At 37.1% G+C, this 16,709-nt stretch overlaps 3 protein-coding genes and 2 pseudogenes across 3 annotated transcripts; 1 reads left to right on the forward strand and 4 right to left on the reverse strand.

The window, feature by feature from the left end:
• Positions 1–193: 193 nt before the first annotated feature.
• LOC149499372 (putative disease resistance protein At1g61300) lies at positions 194–2,956 on the reverse strand (annotated as a pseudogene).
• A 180-nt stretch (positions 2,957–3,136) lies between these two features.
• LOC105634887 (putative disease resistance protein At5g63020) lies at positions 3,137–6,757 on the reverse strand. The gene has a single exon (XM_012217832.4). The coding sequence runs from the start codon at positions 6,553–6,555 to the stop codon at positions 3,457–3,459; it is 3,099 nt and encodes a 1,032-aa protein (XP_012073222.1). The 5' UTR covers positions 6,556–6,757; the 3' UTR covers positions 3,137–3,456.
• An 807-nt stretch (positions 6,758–7,564) lies between these two features.
• LOC149499373 (putative disease resistance protein At4g10780) lies at positions 7,565–10,915 on the reverse strand. Its single transcript, XM_089715444.1, has 2 exons — positions 8,039–10,915; positions 7,565–7,809 (listed from the first exon to the last, which is right to left on the reverse strand). Exon 1 carries the CDS (start codon positions 10,348–10,350, stop codon positions 8,044–8,046), a length of 2,307 nt encoding a protein of 768 aa, XP_089571570.1. The 5' UTR covers positions 10,351–10,915; the 3' UTR covers positions 7,565–7,809; positions 8,039–8,043.
• A 263-nt stretch (positions 10,916–11,178) lies between these two features.
• LOC105634889 (putative disease resistance protein At5g63020) lies at positions 11,179–14,656 on the reverse strand. Its single transcript, XM_037640777.2, has one exon. It carries the CDS (start codon positions 13,593–13,595, stop codon positions 11,283–11,285), a length of 2,313 nt encoding a protein of 770 aa, XP_037496705.2. The 5' UTR covers positions 13,596–14,656; the 3' UTR covers positions 11,179–11,282.
• Positions 14,122–16,603, forward strand: LOC149499374 (putative disease resistance protein At1g63350; annotated as a pseudogene).
• Positions 16,604–16,709: the final 106 nt, after the last annotated feature.

Here is a 16,709-nt window from a genome sequence, read left to right on the forward strand (position 1 = left end):
TCCATTGAATTAGATTTCAACATGGGAAAGCATCGGACAGATGGTTTCTAATCATATCATTTGCTAGTGTAATTGGAATATGTCCTCCTCTTTGTTGTAATTAGTTTTTCTGTGTCGAATGTTCCTCAATTTTATAAATTTTCTCATTAGAATCAGATGCTCAGAGAGGTTTAGTATTGAAGCTTTATAGAAACAGGAAGGCAAACCAATTTCTTGTAAATTATTCGTAAAAATACATCATACTTGAGCATAGAAGCAGACACTCTTATACAAGATGATTAAAAAGGGACACTTCGAATGAAGAATTACAGCATTTTGCTTGAACTCAAAATTCAATACATACAGGCTGTGAAGGAGGAAAGGGAAGTATTTCGAGTCGATTCATCCTCCCATTCAAGATTTTTCCACCAATTTTCCCATCCTTGAATCAATGTTCGATGTTCTTTTTCGCTGTTAGAATTAAGTGGAAGGTTTTTCGGCTTCGGACATTCATCAACAATGATTTCTTTCAGATACTGGAGAGGCAGAGCAATTGAAAACATGCTCTTCAGGTTTGGCAAAAAAACTGATCGAAGAACTTGGAGTTTTGCCAATGTATTCACATTTCCTTCACCAAATAATTTTCCTTGACAAATTCTCTCTTCCATATTGAGAGCATCTTGACACAAACTCAGGTTTGGGTTCAGACAATTGACCACAGAAACTTTGCATAGAATTTTGAAGCAACCTCCCCTTGTGATCAATGAGTTCTCAGCTCTCAACTCTTTCAAATTTATGCATTCAATGAATTCAAGATCATTTAGAAGCTTCATTTCTTCTAGAAATGATATATCAAGTGATGTTGATGAGTGCTTGAAATTATGAAGAGATAAAAGCTTGCGTACCGGTTTGAAACTTGCTGTAACTTATAAATCCTCGAAGAGAATACTCACTCGTTATGGTTATACTAATCACATTAATGTGTTCTAAATGCTGCATGTCTCTTGAAAAATCACAAGGATGGATAATGTCTCCCACAAATCGATCCGAAGAAGCACAGTGAGGCATTCTCAGTATATTCAGGTTCGAAAAAATCCTGACAGAACTTGCACTGGGGTCATCTAGAGTTCGCGATTGTACTCCAAGTCCAAACATTTCAGCTTTGCTAAGTTCTTTAGCTCAACTGGAAGCTGTCTTATTCCTGTTATGGAAAGATTCAGATATTGTAAAGCATTGATTTTCGATATTCCTGAGACAATTCTGTTAGTTCTCTATTTTCAGATAGGTCTATCAGTTTCAAAGAAGGCATAAACTGAAAGAAAGACTACCGATAATCTTCAAATGATTATTTCCAAGGAAAAGAGTTAAGAGATGATCACATCGAGGAGCTTTTGTTAAATTCCGAATATGGTTCGCCATTAAAGACATTCTTCTTACTCTTTCTCATTCCGTGATTTCTAGAGCTTCGCTTAGCTGACCTCCTGCCTCCACCAAGTACTTGTCCTTCAGCATACCAAATTTGTTCGCTACCCACAAGGCCACCTCTCGAATCAAATTGTGCATTTTCACATCATTGCCTTGCCCTTCCAATAAACAAGCATTAAAAAGAGTCTGATAAATTTTTTGACCTTCAAATTGTGCATTTTCACATCATTGCCTTGCTCTTCCAATAAACAAGCATTAAAAAGAGTCCGATAAATTTTTTGACCTTCAAATTGTGCATTTTCACATCATTGCCTTGCTCTTCAAATTGTGCATTCTCACACCACTCGCATCATTATATTCATCCAAAAATCCCTCGCAAATCCTGTAATCTATCAAGTTACACTTATTGATGCTAAAGTACTTCTTCAGGAAACGAAGTACAATACAAGAAGCAATATTTAACTCTCTCATTGGGTAAACTGTCATAACTGAACTTTATTAGAGCATAGACTGGATCTTTTTGTACCTGAAATTTCTGAAACAGACATCCTCAAGCCCTCAATTGCATAATGCCATTCTTGGAGTTGCTTGGCGACGGTTATAATTGCAAGTGGCAAACCATTGCACATTTTGGCAATAGTTTCAGCTAACTGGGCAATCTCTCGAGGCTCTCTTCTCTGTCAATCTAAGAACTTCAACCTTCTCTTCAGCTCCCAATTGGTTGCAGACCTCCTCCAAACGAGTTGTGAATAATAGCTTGGAGCCATTGTCTCTATCTGCGGCAGGAACTCCTACTTGAGTTAGATCAACCAGCTTCCATATATCATCCAACAATAATATAAACCTCTTATGGCTCAAAACCTCAAATATCTGTTTGACTCTCTCTTCTGGGCTTTTATCCTTCCATTTCTCAAAAAGAAATCCCATTCCCTTGGCAACATCAACTAGATTTTTCTCAAGGTTGGGATCCTGAGAGACCACCACGCATATAACAAAGTCGATCACGCTCTGAGTTGAGCAGGTCATTGCAGATGTCATTCAAGACAGTGGTCTTCCCTACACCTTCTTTTCCATAAATGCCAATGCATCCAACCTCTTCTTTCCCAATGCTACTCTGGCACTTATCTAATGTTCTTTCGATAGGCATCTTTAAGAGTTCTCTTCCTTTATTCACTAAAGCTTCCACATTCATCAGCTTAGCCTCAATTTTCTTTCTGATCTTAGGACAACAGCTTCCAAGACAGGTGTTTTCAAGTTCTTGAGAGCCATGATTTGCCAGCTGAATGAGGTCAGTTTATGTGGCTTCGATATTTGAATGCCAATCTTCCACATTATATTGCAGCTCATTTTCTCTCTCTGCTGTTTGCACTCTTCTCTTCACGCTGTCTTTTAGCCATAGAAGCTTTTCCATTTCTGATTTCGGTCTCTCCAGTTTTTCTGCAAAACAAATATAACATCCATGCTCTGTGTAGCATGCCCACAAACAGGATAGCAGTTCCACTATAGGAATTTGGAAGCTCACAGTTTCAAGAACTTGACTGTCTTTGCCAATTTAGTTGCACTTTCTCAATACTGCGAGATGCATTATAGAATACAAATAAAGATAAGCTAGAAAGAAAGATAAAAGATGCAGAATTAGCTTTTGCTCAATGAGGATAGAGTCGGTAATGACAGTATTCTCATTTTGCATTTGTTGCACGTTTTCAAGATTCCAAATATGTATTATAGAATCTAAATAAAAATTTTAGTTCTTTTTTATTCTCTTGTGGATTTCAAAATAACATCTACAAAAGAGAACTCAAAATTACAAGCTGCTTGCATCATTAGCACCCTTTACATAAGCTACACAAGAAAAATTGAAAATAACTCTCCAACACACAACCTGAAAAAAATTACCACTCCAGTTCAAATTTTTAGACCTACAATAACACAAATAACCAACAGAAAACAATACCTAGGATTGGAAAAAAACAAACTTGAATTTTATCAACAAATGAATAGAAGAGGGGAAAAAAAGAACATTATTTTCCTGTATAGATAGCAAAATCTTGATTACCAGAAATCAAAGAAATATGGCGGGCAATATGTTCTTTTATTTGAAAAACACCTTCTTAAGCAGGGTTGAAAGACAGCTTTAGTATCTTCATCCTCCCATTCCAAATCTCTCCACCAATGTTCCTCAGCTTCAATCATAACCTTGCGCCCGTTTGCACTACCAGAGTTGAGTGGAAGCTTCTTAAGAATTGGGCAATCAAGTATCCTCATCTTTTCTAGAAGTGGGAAGGACAAGGTCATCCCATATATGCTCTGCAGTTGCGGTAGATCCTCTAATATGAGAACTTGAAGTCTTGCAAATGGTTCTCCATTTTCTCCAGTATCTGAAACTCCACCCAATTTACCAACACTGATGATTTCTTCCACTTTTTCACAGCATGCAACTTTTAGAACTGTCAAATTTGGAGCCAGAATAAGCCATCTCAAGTCCCACAGTCGAGAGCAATATTCCACATTCACTTCTCGAAGGCTATCAAAGTACCTCTCTCTTACAAACATTGGATTGGACATAACTCTAGATGCTTGTATTTCTGTTCCTTCCATAATAGAATCAACATTCATCTCTTTCAAATGCTCAATTGCGCTGATATTGAGTGTCTCTAGATTCTTCATATTTGCTATCCATGAAAAATTTGACTTTGACCAACTGAAACACTCAAGGGACAGAGCTTGAGTAGAACTCAGTAGCTCATGTGTGTTCAAATAACTCTCAAGTGCAGAAGCGGATCTCATTGTGATGCTCAATACATTAAGATGTTTCAAACAGTGCAATTCTTCTACATGCATATCACTATCAGACAATATATTATCTTCTGTTACTTCATAGAAAAAGCCACAATGGATCATTTTCAGGACTTGCAAAGATGACAAGCTAGATATAACTTGCCTTGGGATCATATCAAGAAAAACATTATGCTCCAAGTTCAAGTATTTTAGCTTTTTCAGCATCTTCAGCTCACATGGTAATTTTCGTATGCTGGTACGACCTAGATTAAGATAATTTAATGAAGGCAACCTTGCAATTCCAGATGGAAGTTCCTGTATACTACTATTTGACAGGTCCAAAATGGTCAGTGCATCCATAAATTGGAAGAAGTTGCTGGTGATATCACGCAAATGAAAATTACGACAAAGAAGCAATGTCAAAAGATCAGGGCTTGTAGGTGCTTCTGATAGATTCTGAATAGAGTTTTCCATTAATGATATTCTTTTTACCCCATTCCAAAATCTAACTTTTGGTGCTTCAGTTAGTTGTGCACCCACCCGCACCAAAAAATTATGCGTTGATTTTTCACGCTTACATGCTATCCATAAAGCCATGTCCCGAATCACATCATGCATCTTTACATACTTTCCTTCTTCTTCTAGTAAACATGCATAAACAAGAGTACCGATTATATGATATCCCCTATCACGAGCAACATCTTCATTCTCTTCATCATCCCAAAATTTCTCACAAATCCAATAATCTATCAAGTCATCCTTATTAATTTGAAAATCTTCCGGAAACAAGGCACAGTACAAAAAACAAGATCTAACTTTGTTGTTGGGCAATTTATCGTAACTATACTTCAAGAGAGGAAATACCTCATCAGTCATGCCTTGTAAGTCTGAAGCAGATCTTCGCAAGTCAATAAGAGCACATCTCCATTCTTCTGGTGTCTTATTACAAGCCATGGCACGAGCAATAGTAATGAGTGCAAGTGGCAAACCAGCACACTCTCTTGCAACATCTTTAGCTAGAGGTAGGATAGCTGGATCCATAGTGAGAGTTTCTTCCCCAACCTTCTCCTTGAACAATTCCCAAGCTTTCTCCCATGCCAAAGGTTCCACTTTGATCCTCCTAAGAGCATCCATTTGGCTACACACTACCTCAGAACGTGTTGTGAGTATTATCTTTGAACCATTTTGTTTGTTTGGAAGAGGAACTCCAGCTTTTGCAAGATTAACTCGCTCCCACACATCATCTAATAACAAAATAAACTTCTTTTTCCGCAATATATTGAAGATTTCCATAGCTCTCTCATCAATGCTTTTGCTCTTCCAGTCCTTAACAGAAATGCCTATTCTTTTCCCTATCTCTTCTTGAACCTTAGCAAGTCTCAAATCTTTTGAAACCACAACCCAAATAACAAAATCAAAATCATTTACTATGTTGAGGAACCTGTTATTAATTTGGGTTAAAAGGGTAGTTTTGCCCACCCCACCCATTCCGTATAGGCCAAGAATTCCAACTTGTTCTTCCATAAGACATCCCCAAACCGTATCAAACATAGCATCCAAACCCACTGTTGGCTCAATGGGTCTTTCAACTACTGATTCTACGATAGCTTTCTCAGCAACTATTTTAAAATCTCCGTTCTCCTTTAATGCCATCAAATCTTTCAGTGTTTTAGCAACTTTTCCCCCAAATTTATGATCTGAACTGCCTTGAATATGCAGTTCCGTAATTTCTTTAGGACCTTCAATTAGTAGAGCATCAGCTTCAATTGTCGCAGCTTCCACCCTTGAAAGCCACAATTGAACCCGTTTCAATGGCTTCTTTTGCTGCCGTTCCTCAATTTTAACCCTCCCCATCACATCATCCTTCAATCCCCATAAATCTTCTCTTGCAGACTTCAAGGATTCAAGATTCTCTTCAAGCTTCTTTACATGCACAGATTCTACACACACCCTTTCAACTACTTTATCAAAAATTCCTTTACCCTTTAAAGCTAAGACATCATCCTTTCTTTTAGCAACCATTTTACCAAAAATATAACTCGACTTGCAGTTATTTGTGCAACATCCACCAAGACACAATCTCTCGGTTTCGTGTGGGCCATCTCTAATCAATTGATCAACTTCAGTTATTGTAGTCTCCACCAGTGAAAGCCAGACTTGAACTTGTTCAAGCCTCTTCATTTGGTGATCTTCTTCACTGTTGACTCTCTGCATCACATCGTTCTTCTGTGCTTTTAATTCTTGAGTTGCAACCTGCAAAGCTTCAAGATTATCTTCAAGTTGGCATATGTATATTACATGTCCTGCAGAGCAATCCCAGCAGCGAGTAATTAAAGAATCACATGATATTTGGATCGAGAAGCAGTTACCCATTAGAAGATGGTTTTCATAAAAAATCTTAACCAAGATTGGGAAATAGTTTCAAAGAACACTTTACCAAGAATGGGAAATTGAATATGAACTGAAAAAAATCGAGTCAATGGCAAATGGGAAGAAAAGAGATGGAAATGTAGCAGAAGAAAGATATTTTTTTTTGCTTTCTTTTTTTTTTTTTGTCTTATTTCAGTGAGAGGGGAGAGTCCCTGTTTCCTTTTGTACAATTTTTTTAACATATTCTTATTATTATAATTCGACTAATTTCTTTAGATCCAGAAGTGATTATCCATTATCAAGTGAGGTCTAACGCATTTCAACTATTGGATCAAATTAATTTCTGCCGTATTTCTATTTTTCTTAGCACATTCTTATCTGAAGGGAAAAATAATGTGTATTCAGTTTGTCTTTAACTGTTCAACATACTTATATTAATTAGCTGAAACTAGTAATATTTTGCCAAATCTTTATTTGCGTTACTTAAACCAGACTACTAGGTGAAATTGTTGTTATTTCATTTTGAAGTAATTCTTAATAGATGCTCTTGCAACTTGGTCTTGTCCAGGGATAACCATTGCTTTCTTTTTAACGGCGGAGTAAAAAGTGTCCCAAATAATCCAATTGCATTCCAATTATTTATAAACATCATCACCTTTAACTTTTGAGTAGTCTTTTTTATCAGTTGCGTTGAGCAATAATTGCATATTTATTTCCCATTAAAAAAAATCCAATCTCCACTATCTGCCAAAACCTCCCCCATCGTTTCTGTCATTCTCATTCATTCCATGTTGCCATTATCATTTTTTGGTTTTTCAATTCTCGGTGCTTCTATAGTTCCAATATCACAGTTTAGCCTTACCTGCTTAACTTTATGCCACATTTTCCTCACAAAGTGATTTTGATAGAGCAGTGAAAGCTGGTAAGGTTGCTGAGAGTAAGATGCTTGGATAAGTGTTTCTTAATGTAATTACTGAACTTGCATACAGTTATTTAGGAGATTATGTATAAGTAAAACAATAGAGCAAGAGGATTTAATAATTAAAATGATATCCAGAATTCATGCAGCTAACAGGAAAAAACACATGGGATTAATGTAAGAAACATTCATTATATTGGTAGAGTTAAATAACAACCCATGTGAAAAACCATGATGGGGATGGGAAAAAAGTCATAGGTATTATTTTGTGTATTGGTAAGATATATGCGTAACAGGAAAAGACCCAACATGAGCAAGCTGAAACCATCCAATTCCGCCTGCATGCATCGCAGAATCTAAATCAAGATAGAGCAAATAATATAAATAAAGAAAGATACTAAATAGAAATGGAATTTTCATAATATGAGAAACTGATTTTGTTATTGAGTTACACTGAATGCATACATATAAACAAAGGGGAAGAATAAAAACATTAATTGCCTAAGCCACTGAACAAAAAGATAGAAAGATGAAAAACAATCCTCAACTTTCAATGATCAAACTTACAGGAATCAGTCAGGCATACTTATAAAATGCCGTGAAAAGATCGTTTTAGCAGCACTGTCCTCCCATTCAATATCTTCCCACCAATGCTCCTCTGCGAGAATGATAACTGGGTTTCCTCTTGCGCTGCTAGAGTTAAGTGGAAGTTTCTTTAGCAGTGGGCAGTTAAGTACTCTGATTTTGTTTAGCAATGAAAAGGGCAGAGCAGTCCAGTATATGCTCCTCAGTTTTGGTAAATTCTCCAACACAAGAACTCTCAGTTTTGCAAATGCAATTAGGTTTTCAACCCCATTCAGAATTTTACCCAATTGTTCATTGCTGATTATATTTTCCATTTTTCCACAAAATGTGACTCTCAAAACTTCCAGATTTGGCGCTAGAATAAGCCATGTCAGGTCCCGCAAATGCGAGCAATTTCCCACACACATTTCTTGAAGACTGTTGAAACTTCTCTTCCTTAGGATCCAAGAGTCATGAATATTGCCAAATTCTTCTATGTCTGTTCCGTCCATTCTAAAGTCAACATTTAACTCTTCTAAATGATCAGTACGATGGATCTCTAGAGTATCTAGATGCTTCATAGCTGCTAAGAATGAAATATTAAGTGATTTTGAACCCCATAAACACTCAAGGGATAAAGCTTTAGTGCAGCTCGGTAATATATGCGTGCTGCTCAAAGTCTCAAGAGCAGAGGCAAGTGATATTGTGATGCTCAATACATTCAGATGTTTCAAAAGCTTCAGTTCATTTACGTGCATATTACTATCAGATAATATATTATCTTCTTCTACAAGAGAAAAACCACAACGGAACATTCTCAATACTTGCAATGATGACAAACTAGATATTACTTGTCTTGGAATCACACGCAGAAGGTCATTGTGCTCCAAGTTCAAATACTTCAAATTTGATAACATCCTTAATTCATATGGCAGCTTTTCTATGCACGTATATGATAGATTGAGATATTGCAATGAAACCAATTTTGAAATTCCTGGTGGCAATTCTTCCATACTGCTATGTGACAAATCTAGAACTTGTAGTGTATTCATAAGTAGGAATAAGTCACCACTGATCATAGTAAGGGGATTATGACTGAGAAACAAAGTTTTAAGATCAGTGCATTTAGGTACCTCTGATAAATTTCGAATGGAGTTTTCCATCAGGGATATCCTTCGAACGCGTTTGGAGATTTCAACTCTCGGCATTTCAGTTAAATTAGCACCTGCTTGTACAAAAAGCTTTTCCCTCATCTGTTTTGCTATCTGCAATGCAACACTTCTGACCACGCTGTGCATTTTTACATACTGGTTTTCTTCTTCCAAAAAATATGCATTAACTAGTGCATCAATGATATCGAAACCCAGCTTTTGAAGGTTAGCTCTAGTATCATGTTCTTTTTTGAACTGAGCTCTAATATCATGTTCACCCAGTAACTCTTCACAAATCCAATAATCTATCAGATCATCCTTCAACATTTTATATTGCTCTGGGAACAAGGTACAGTATAAAAGGCAAGATCGAGCTGTGAAAGTCAAACTATCATAACCAAACTTCAAAACTGAAACTGCATAAATCCCTGTACCTGGAACTCCTCGATCTACAAGCTCCATAGATATGAATTTCTTTATGACCTCAAGAGCGTGATGCCATTCTTGGGGACTCCTCTTGCAAGACATGGTATGAGCAGCACTAACCAGTGCAAGTGGCAAAAAGTTGCATTTGCCAGCCACAAGTTTAGCCAAGTGAAAAATAGTTTGATCACCATTAATCACTTCTTCCCCGATCCTCTTCTTAAAAAATTCAAAAGCATCTATCCGCGACAAAAGACCCAATTCAACAATCCTGTTAGCACCCATTAGGTTGCACAAATTCTTAGAAGTGGTTGTAAACACGATTTTGGATCCATTTGGCATATTTTGGAAAGGAACCCCAACCTTTAAAAAATCAATCTTCTCCCATAAATCATCAAACAATAGAACAAACATCTTTTTGCTCAATACACTGAAAATATCTTCAGCTTTGGCATCAGTGCTTTTGCTCTTCCACTGGTCACCATCAAAGCCTATCTGATTCCCAATAATTTCTTGAACCTTTTCAAGTCTCAGAGGCCGGGACACCGAAACCCAAATCACAAGATAAAAACCATTGGGTGGTAAACTAAGAAATTTATTCTTGATATGGGCTAAAACGGTAGTTTTACCCACTCCTTCCAGACCGCATATGCCTATAATTCCCTCTCTTTTCATAATCAAGCTACATTCCTCATCAAATCTATGAGTAACTGTTTGTGAAGTTGCTACGCCCTGCGACATCTTTGAGATCTCCTTCCAGTCTTCTTTCAGTCCTTTTGCCAAACACCTAGTGGGTGTTGCTGTTCTTGAACTAAATGCTACTTAATTAAATTAATAAACTCAGCAGCAAATAATCAAGGAATCCATGGAAATGTCAGCAAATTTTGGCCAAGAAAGAAAGAGCTATTAGTGTAGTAGAATAGAAGTGAAACCGAAGAAAAAGAGGAAAGGCAGATTTCCAGTATAGGGTTTTGTTACAATTTTGATAGAGAAAACTCACACAGACATGGATCTTGAATTAACGATGTTGCAAGTCAACGCCGGAATAAAGTCTCATCAAAGGGATGAACTACACGTCATTTCATAATCGAAACAGAAAGAAACGACAGAAATCAACAATGATCGGGGCAAAGGACGGTGTCGTTAGCAATAGAATTGCGAGCCCAATAGCTTTTCAACTGGACAACCGCGCAAAGGGAGTTGGCCGAATCAATATACTAATTAGGCCTAATTAAAAACTTAAATCCTGTCCCTAACAAGCTACTGTGCTTGGATTAGAGAAAAATGAAAATACAAGAGAAAAAGAAATTAAGAAGGAAAGAAAATTTTTTTTCCTTTATATTTGGACATAGGAGGAAAATATATTTTCCTTTTATCATAGTTACAGTTATTTATTTATTTATTATTATTTTTTTTTTTAATTTTTCCCTTCAATTCAAAAGGAAAACTCATTCCTCCTTATTTTCCTTACTCTTGCCAAGCAAGGGAAATTTAATTTAATTTAATTTTTTTAATCATTTCCTTTTGTTATTTCTTTCCTCCCATATTTTTGTCCATATCCAAACATGGTCAGACAACAAAATCTCATATTTGACTTAAAAAGAGGTGTCCATACATAATAACAGAAATGATGAAATATAATTTATGGTTTTCAAACACCAAACTTCCAGAAATCAGCAAGGCAAACGCACAAAACGAGGTAAAAATGCTGTTTTTGTAGCATTATCCACCCATTCAACATCTTTCCACCAATGTTCCTCTCCCAAAATGACAACTGAACTTCCCCTGGCACTGCTAGAGTTAAGTGGAAGCTTCTTTAGCAGTGGACAACGAAGTACTTTGAATTTGTTTATTGATGGAAAAGCCAGAGCATTACAATATATGCTCTTAAGTTTCGGTAAATCTTCAAGCACAAGAACTTTAAGTTTAGCAAATGGGATTAGACTTTCACCAGCGTGCAGAGTTCTACCTAGCTGGCCAATGCCGATTATTTCTTCCATTTCTTCACAAGCTGTGACTCTCAGAACTGCCAGATTTGGAGCTAGAATAAGCCATGTTAGCTCGCGCAAACGCAAGCATTTTCCCACATTCACTTCTTGAAGGCTGTTGAAGCATCTTTTCATTAAGATGCCTGACTCATGTAGACTGCAGCTATGTTGTGTTTCAGTTCTGTCCATCACAAAGTCAACATTTAATTCTTCCAAATGATCAATACGATGGATCTCTAGTGTATCTAGATGCTGCATATCTGCTAACAAAGAAATATTCAGTGATTTTGAACCCCATAAACACTCGAGTGATAAAGCTTTAGTGCAGCTTGTTAATCTGTTGCTGCTTCTCAAATTCTCAAGAGCAGAGGCAAGTGTTATTGTGATGCTCAATACATTCAGATGTTTCAAATGCTTCAGTTCATCTAAGTGAATATTACTATCGGACAATATATTATCTTCCTCTTCTACAAGGGAAAAACCACAGCGAAACATTCTCAAAATTTGCAATGATGACAAACTAGATATCACTTGCCTTGGAATGACGCGCAGGAGGTCAATGTGCTCCAAGTTCAAATACTTCAACTTTGACAACATATTTAACTCATACGGCAATTGTTCTATGGACGTATGTGATAAATTAAGGTATTGTAGTGAAACCAATTTCGAAATACTCAATGGCAATTCTTCTATATCACTGTTTGACAAATCTAGAACTTTAAGTGCACTCATAAATAGGAAGAAGTCACCACCAACTGTAGTAAGACGATTATAACTGAGAAGCAAAGTCAAAAGATCAGGACACTGAGGCACCTCAGATAAATTCCAAATGGAGTTCTCCATCAATGATATCCTTTGAGCTCTCTTCCAGAACCAAGGCCGTGGCACATCAATCAACTGAGCACTCACTTCTACCAAAAAGTGTTTCCTCTCCTTTTCCCCTTTATTTGCTATCTGCAATGCCATACCACGGACTAAACTATGCATTTTGACATACTGGTTTTCTTCTTCCAATAAATATGCATTAACCAGTATATTAATAATCTCATATCCCAGCTTTCTAATGCTATCTTTGCCATCATGCTCATCCAACAAGTCTTCGCAAATCCAATAATCTATCAGATCATCCTTCAAAATTTTGAAATTCTCTGGGAACAAGGCACAATACAAAAAACAAGACCGAGCTGAATAACTGACCAGACTATGATAACAAAACGTCAAAACAGAAGGGACATCAATATCTCCATTTGGAGAACGTTTTAAGATCTCCGCAGATTCCAATTTGTTTATGAAATCCAGTGCATGATACCAGTCTAGGGGATTCCTCTTGCAAGACATAGAACGAGCAGCAATAACAAGTGCAAGTGGCAAACCACAGCATTTTTGAGCCAAAAGTTCAGCTAGGGGAATAATAGTTCCAACAATCTTTTCTTCACCAATTTTCCCAAAAAATTCAAGAGATTCTTCCAGCAGCAAATGTCTCATTTCAATAACCTCGTGAGCGCTCATTCGTTGGCATAAACTCTTAGAGGGGGAAGTAAATGTTATTTTAGATCCATTTGGCATTCGTTGCAGAGGAATGCCAACTCTTGCAAAATCGAACGTTTCTTGTACATCATCAACAAATAATACGAACTTCTTCTTGCTAAGTACATTATATATATCATCACGTCTCTCAACAAAACTTTTGCACTTCCACTGCTCACTACAAAAGCCTGTCTGATTCCAAATATCTTCTTGTAACTTCTCAAGGTTCAATGGCCGGGACATTGCAACCCAGAACACTAAATAAGAATCATTTGTTAAGCTGAGAAACTTGTTCTTGATTTGGCTTAAAAGAGTAGTTTTGCCGACTCCCTTCACGCCATATATGCCCAGAACTATGACTGTTGCTTTCATAAGCAAGCTCCATGCCTCGTTGAACGCTCTTTCCAAGCCAATTGTTCGTTCAAATGGTCTTTGGATCACTGTTCCTGAAGTTTCTCCCTTCTGCAACATCTTTGAAATCTTAATCGTCCTTACTTCGGTGGCAATCGCTTCTTTCAGCCCTTTTGTCAAACACGTAGCAGGTGTTGCAAGTCTTTGGACCACTTTCTTTTCCGCCACTTCTCTCGGCAACAAATAATTAAGGAATCAAGAAAGCTGTATAATTTGGCAATCGCGATTCAGACTTCGACCAATTAATTCGACACAAAATGAAAACAAAGAAAATTTTCTGTTTGGAGAGCAACGACAAAGTCAGTTTTTTACTACGCGTAATTTTGGTGGGATGATTAGGAAGGTGTATCAGGTCAACGCGACACGCGTTTCAGTGTTTTTATTCAGGGGAAAAAAACATATGTTTGTGGTTTTTCGCTTGTAGAAGGGGAGAATAATATATAAAAACACTTGACATTTGGTCCCTTGCAGCTATGGAGCAGCTACATACACTAGATATTCATCATACTGATCACTTGCAGGAGTTAAGTGTCAAGTTACTAAAGGAGAAAAGTTTTAACAGTCTACGAGAAGTGAGTGTAGGAAAATGTTTAAGTTTGCTGAACTTGACATGGCTAATTCTAGCACCGAATCTTGCAGTTCTGAGAGTCTCGTTCTGTGAGCGAATGCAGGAAATAATCGGCAGTCAAACATTGGATGAAAATTTGACAAACCCATTTGCAAAACTCCAAGTTCTTGTGTCAGAAAGTTTGCCAAAGCTGAAGAGCATATTTTGGAAACCTCTGCCCTTTCCATTGCTATGAAAAATGATGATACTAGATTGCCCAATTCTGAAGAATTCCCACTTAACTCCAGTAGTGCAAAGGGGGAATACACTTGTGATTCTAGCACAGAAACATTGGTGGAAAGATGTTGAGTGGGCAGATAATGCTACAAAAACTACCTTTCTACCGCGTTCGGTGCATACATGTGAGTGATTCTTGGCAATGTAATTTCTTCATTCTTGTTCCTTTCTTTTTTGTTCTTTAGGTTGTTTTTCTATGGGTTAGCCAGTGAAATTACAGATGAGTTGAAATTGAATTTGCAATTATCAGATATTTACGCTATTCGTGAAAGATTTGTAATAGCCCAAGAATTTTCAATGTATCATGAAAAAGAAAACAATAAAATTCAATTATAAGTTGGAATTAAATTGCAGTCTCATCGTCTGTTGGAGGCGTTGACATTGTGGCGACCACGTAAAATTTTGGTTCATATCAATTATGGTTATTATATACGCCCATTGAAAACTATGACAGGTGGCAGCTTGCATTATTTGGTTATAAAATTCAACGCAGAAGGAAAAAAAAAACTTGAAATGCATTGACTGATGACTATGTACAGCTGGATTCGTTGCAAGTGACACTTTAAAACTCAAGAAATGAAAATTTTTTTGGTGGAACAAGAAATGAAATTTTAATTATGGGGAACAACTGCTCGGAACGCACAGAGTGATTTCGGTGTGGCTCTCTCAAAATCCCTTTTTCCTGGTGTACATACCACTGTATTTCTAAGTTTCTAAGCACAGCACAAAAATTTTCAGAAGCTATGGGCAACTGCGTTTCGATCAATTTGTCACTCGCCGAATTGACCACCCGCTGCTGTGAGTAGACTGGTGTAAAAGTAAAGTACGTATGGCAGCTCAAGGACAATCTTGAAGATCTGAAGAATGCGAGAAATCAATTACAGGCGTCCAAGAATGATCTGCTTCAAAGAGTCAGAAATGAGGAAGGCCCGCAAATGAAGCGGAAGGAAATAGTTCGTCAGTGGCTCGAATCGGCAGAAAATAAGCTAGCTGAAGTCAACCAGCTGATAAGAGAAGCTGAACAAGAAATTGATAAGAAACTGTGTCTTGGATGCTGTTGCTCCAACGGTTATAGATTTGTCAAATAGCTGTATAGAAGAAGTCCCGCGGGGGATTTCAGAACTGGTTTCGTTACAACATCTTAATCTATCGCATACATGGATAGAACGATTGCCAGTTGAGTTAAAGAAACTGGTGAACTTGAAATGCTTCAACTTGGAGAAAAATGATCAGCTGCGTATAATTCCGAGGCAAGTGATATCTAGTTTGTCATCGTTGCAAGTTTTGAGAATGTTTCGCTGCGGTTTTTCATTGCAAGAAGAGGAAGATAATATACTTTCTGCGACAAATATGGATATAAACGAACTGCAGAGTTTGAAAAGTTTGAAGGTATTGAGCGTCACAATAACATGTGCTTCTGCCCTTGAGAATTTTCTCAGCTCCCACATATTGCCCAGCTGCACTCACGCTCTATCTCTGGAGGTGTTTTAGGGTTCAAAATCACTCAACATTTCCCATTTAGCTGCCATGAACTATCTACTTACATTAGAAATCCATCAGACTGAACATTTGAGAGTCCTAAATGTTAATTTTATGATGGACACAAGCTTCACTAGTCTTCGAGACGTGAACGTGGGAAAATGCCCTAATTTGCGGGACTTGACATGGCTAATTCGAGCTCCAAATCTGGCAATTTTGCGAGTCTCATCTTGTCGAGAAATGGAAGAAATAATCAGCATTGGACGATTAGGTGAAGTTCGGAATGCAGAAAGGGACCTATTTGCAAAACTGGAAGTTCTTGACCTCAAGAGTCTGCATAAACTGAGAAGCATTTATTGGAAGACGTTGCCATTTCAATTACTCAAGAAAATCCGAGTATATGATTGTCCACTGCTCAAGAAGCTTCCACTGAGCGCCAACAGTGCAAAGAGAATTGCCATCGACAGTGAAGATGTATAGATTGAAGCAGAGGAAGATTGGTAGAAAGAAGTTGAATGGGAGGATGATGCTATTAAAGCTAGCTTTCTATATTGTTTCAAAATGCTTAATTCGATCTCGGAGATATAACATCTTTTCATATGTTTTTTCTGGTTCTGCCAATTAATGTAAATTTTTCTTTTCTATTTTTTTTTTTTAATTTTTCTGCATGTACATTTGATTTTTCCATTTTTGATCCTGTTAATCAGTTCAATAATTTTCCTCTGTATCGATGCTTGAACTTGTAGCAGTTTTTCTTTTTTTTTTTTTTTTTTTTCTTTAAAGAAAAAGAGTTGTAATTTATGTATAGTTCACTTTGCAATTGCCCATTAAAAAACAGATGAATGAATGCT

Source organism: Jatropha curcas, chromosome 1, assembly GCF_041381405.1.
Source record: "Jatropha curcas cultivar XTBG-Jc1 chromosome 1, XTBG_Jcur_1.0, whole genome shotgun sequence".
Classification (NCBI taxonomy): Eukaryota; Viridiplantae; Streptophyta; class Magnoliopsida; order Malpighiales; family Euphorbiaceae; genus Jatropha; species Jatropha curcas.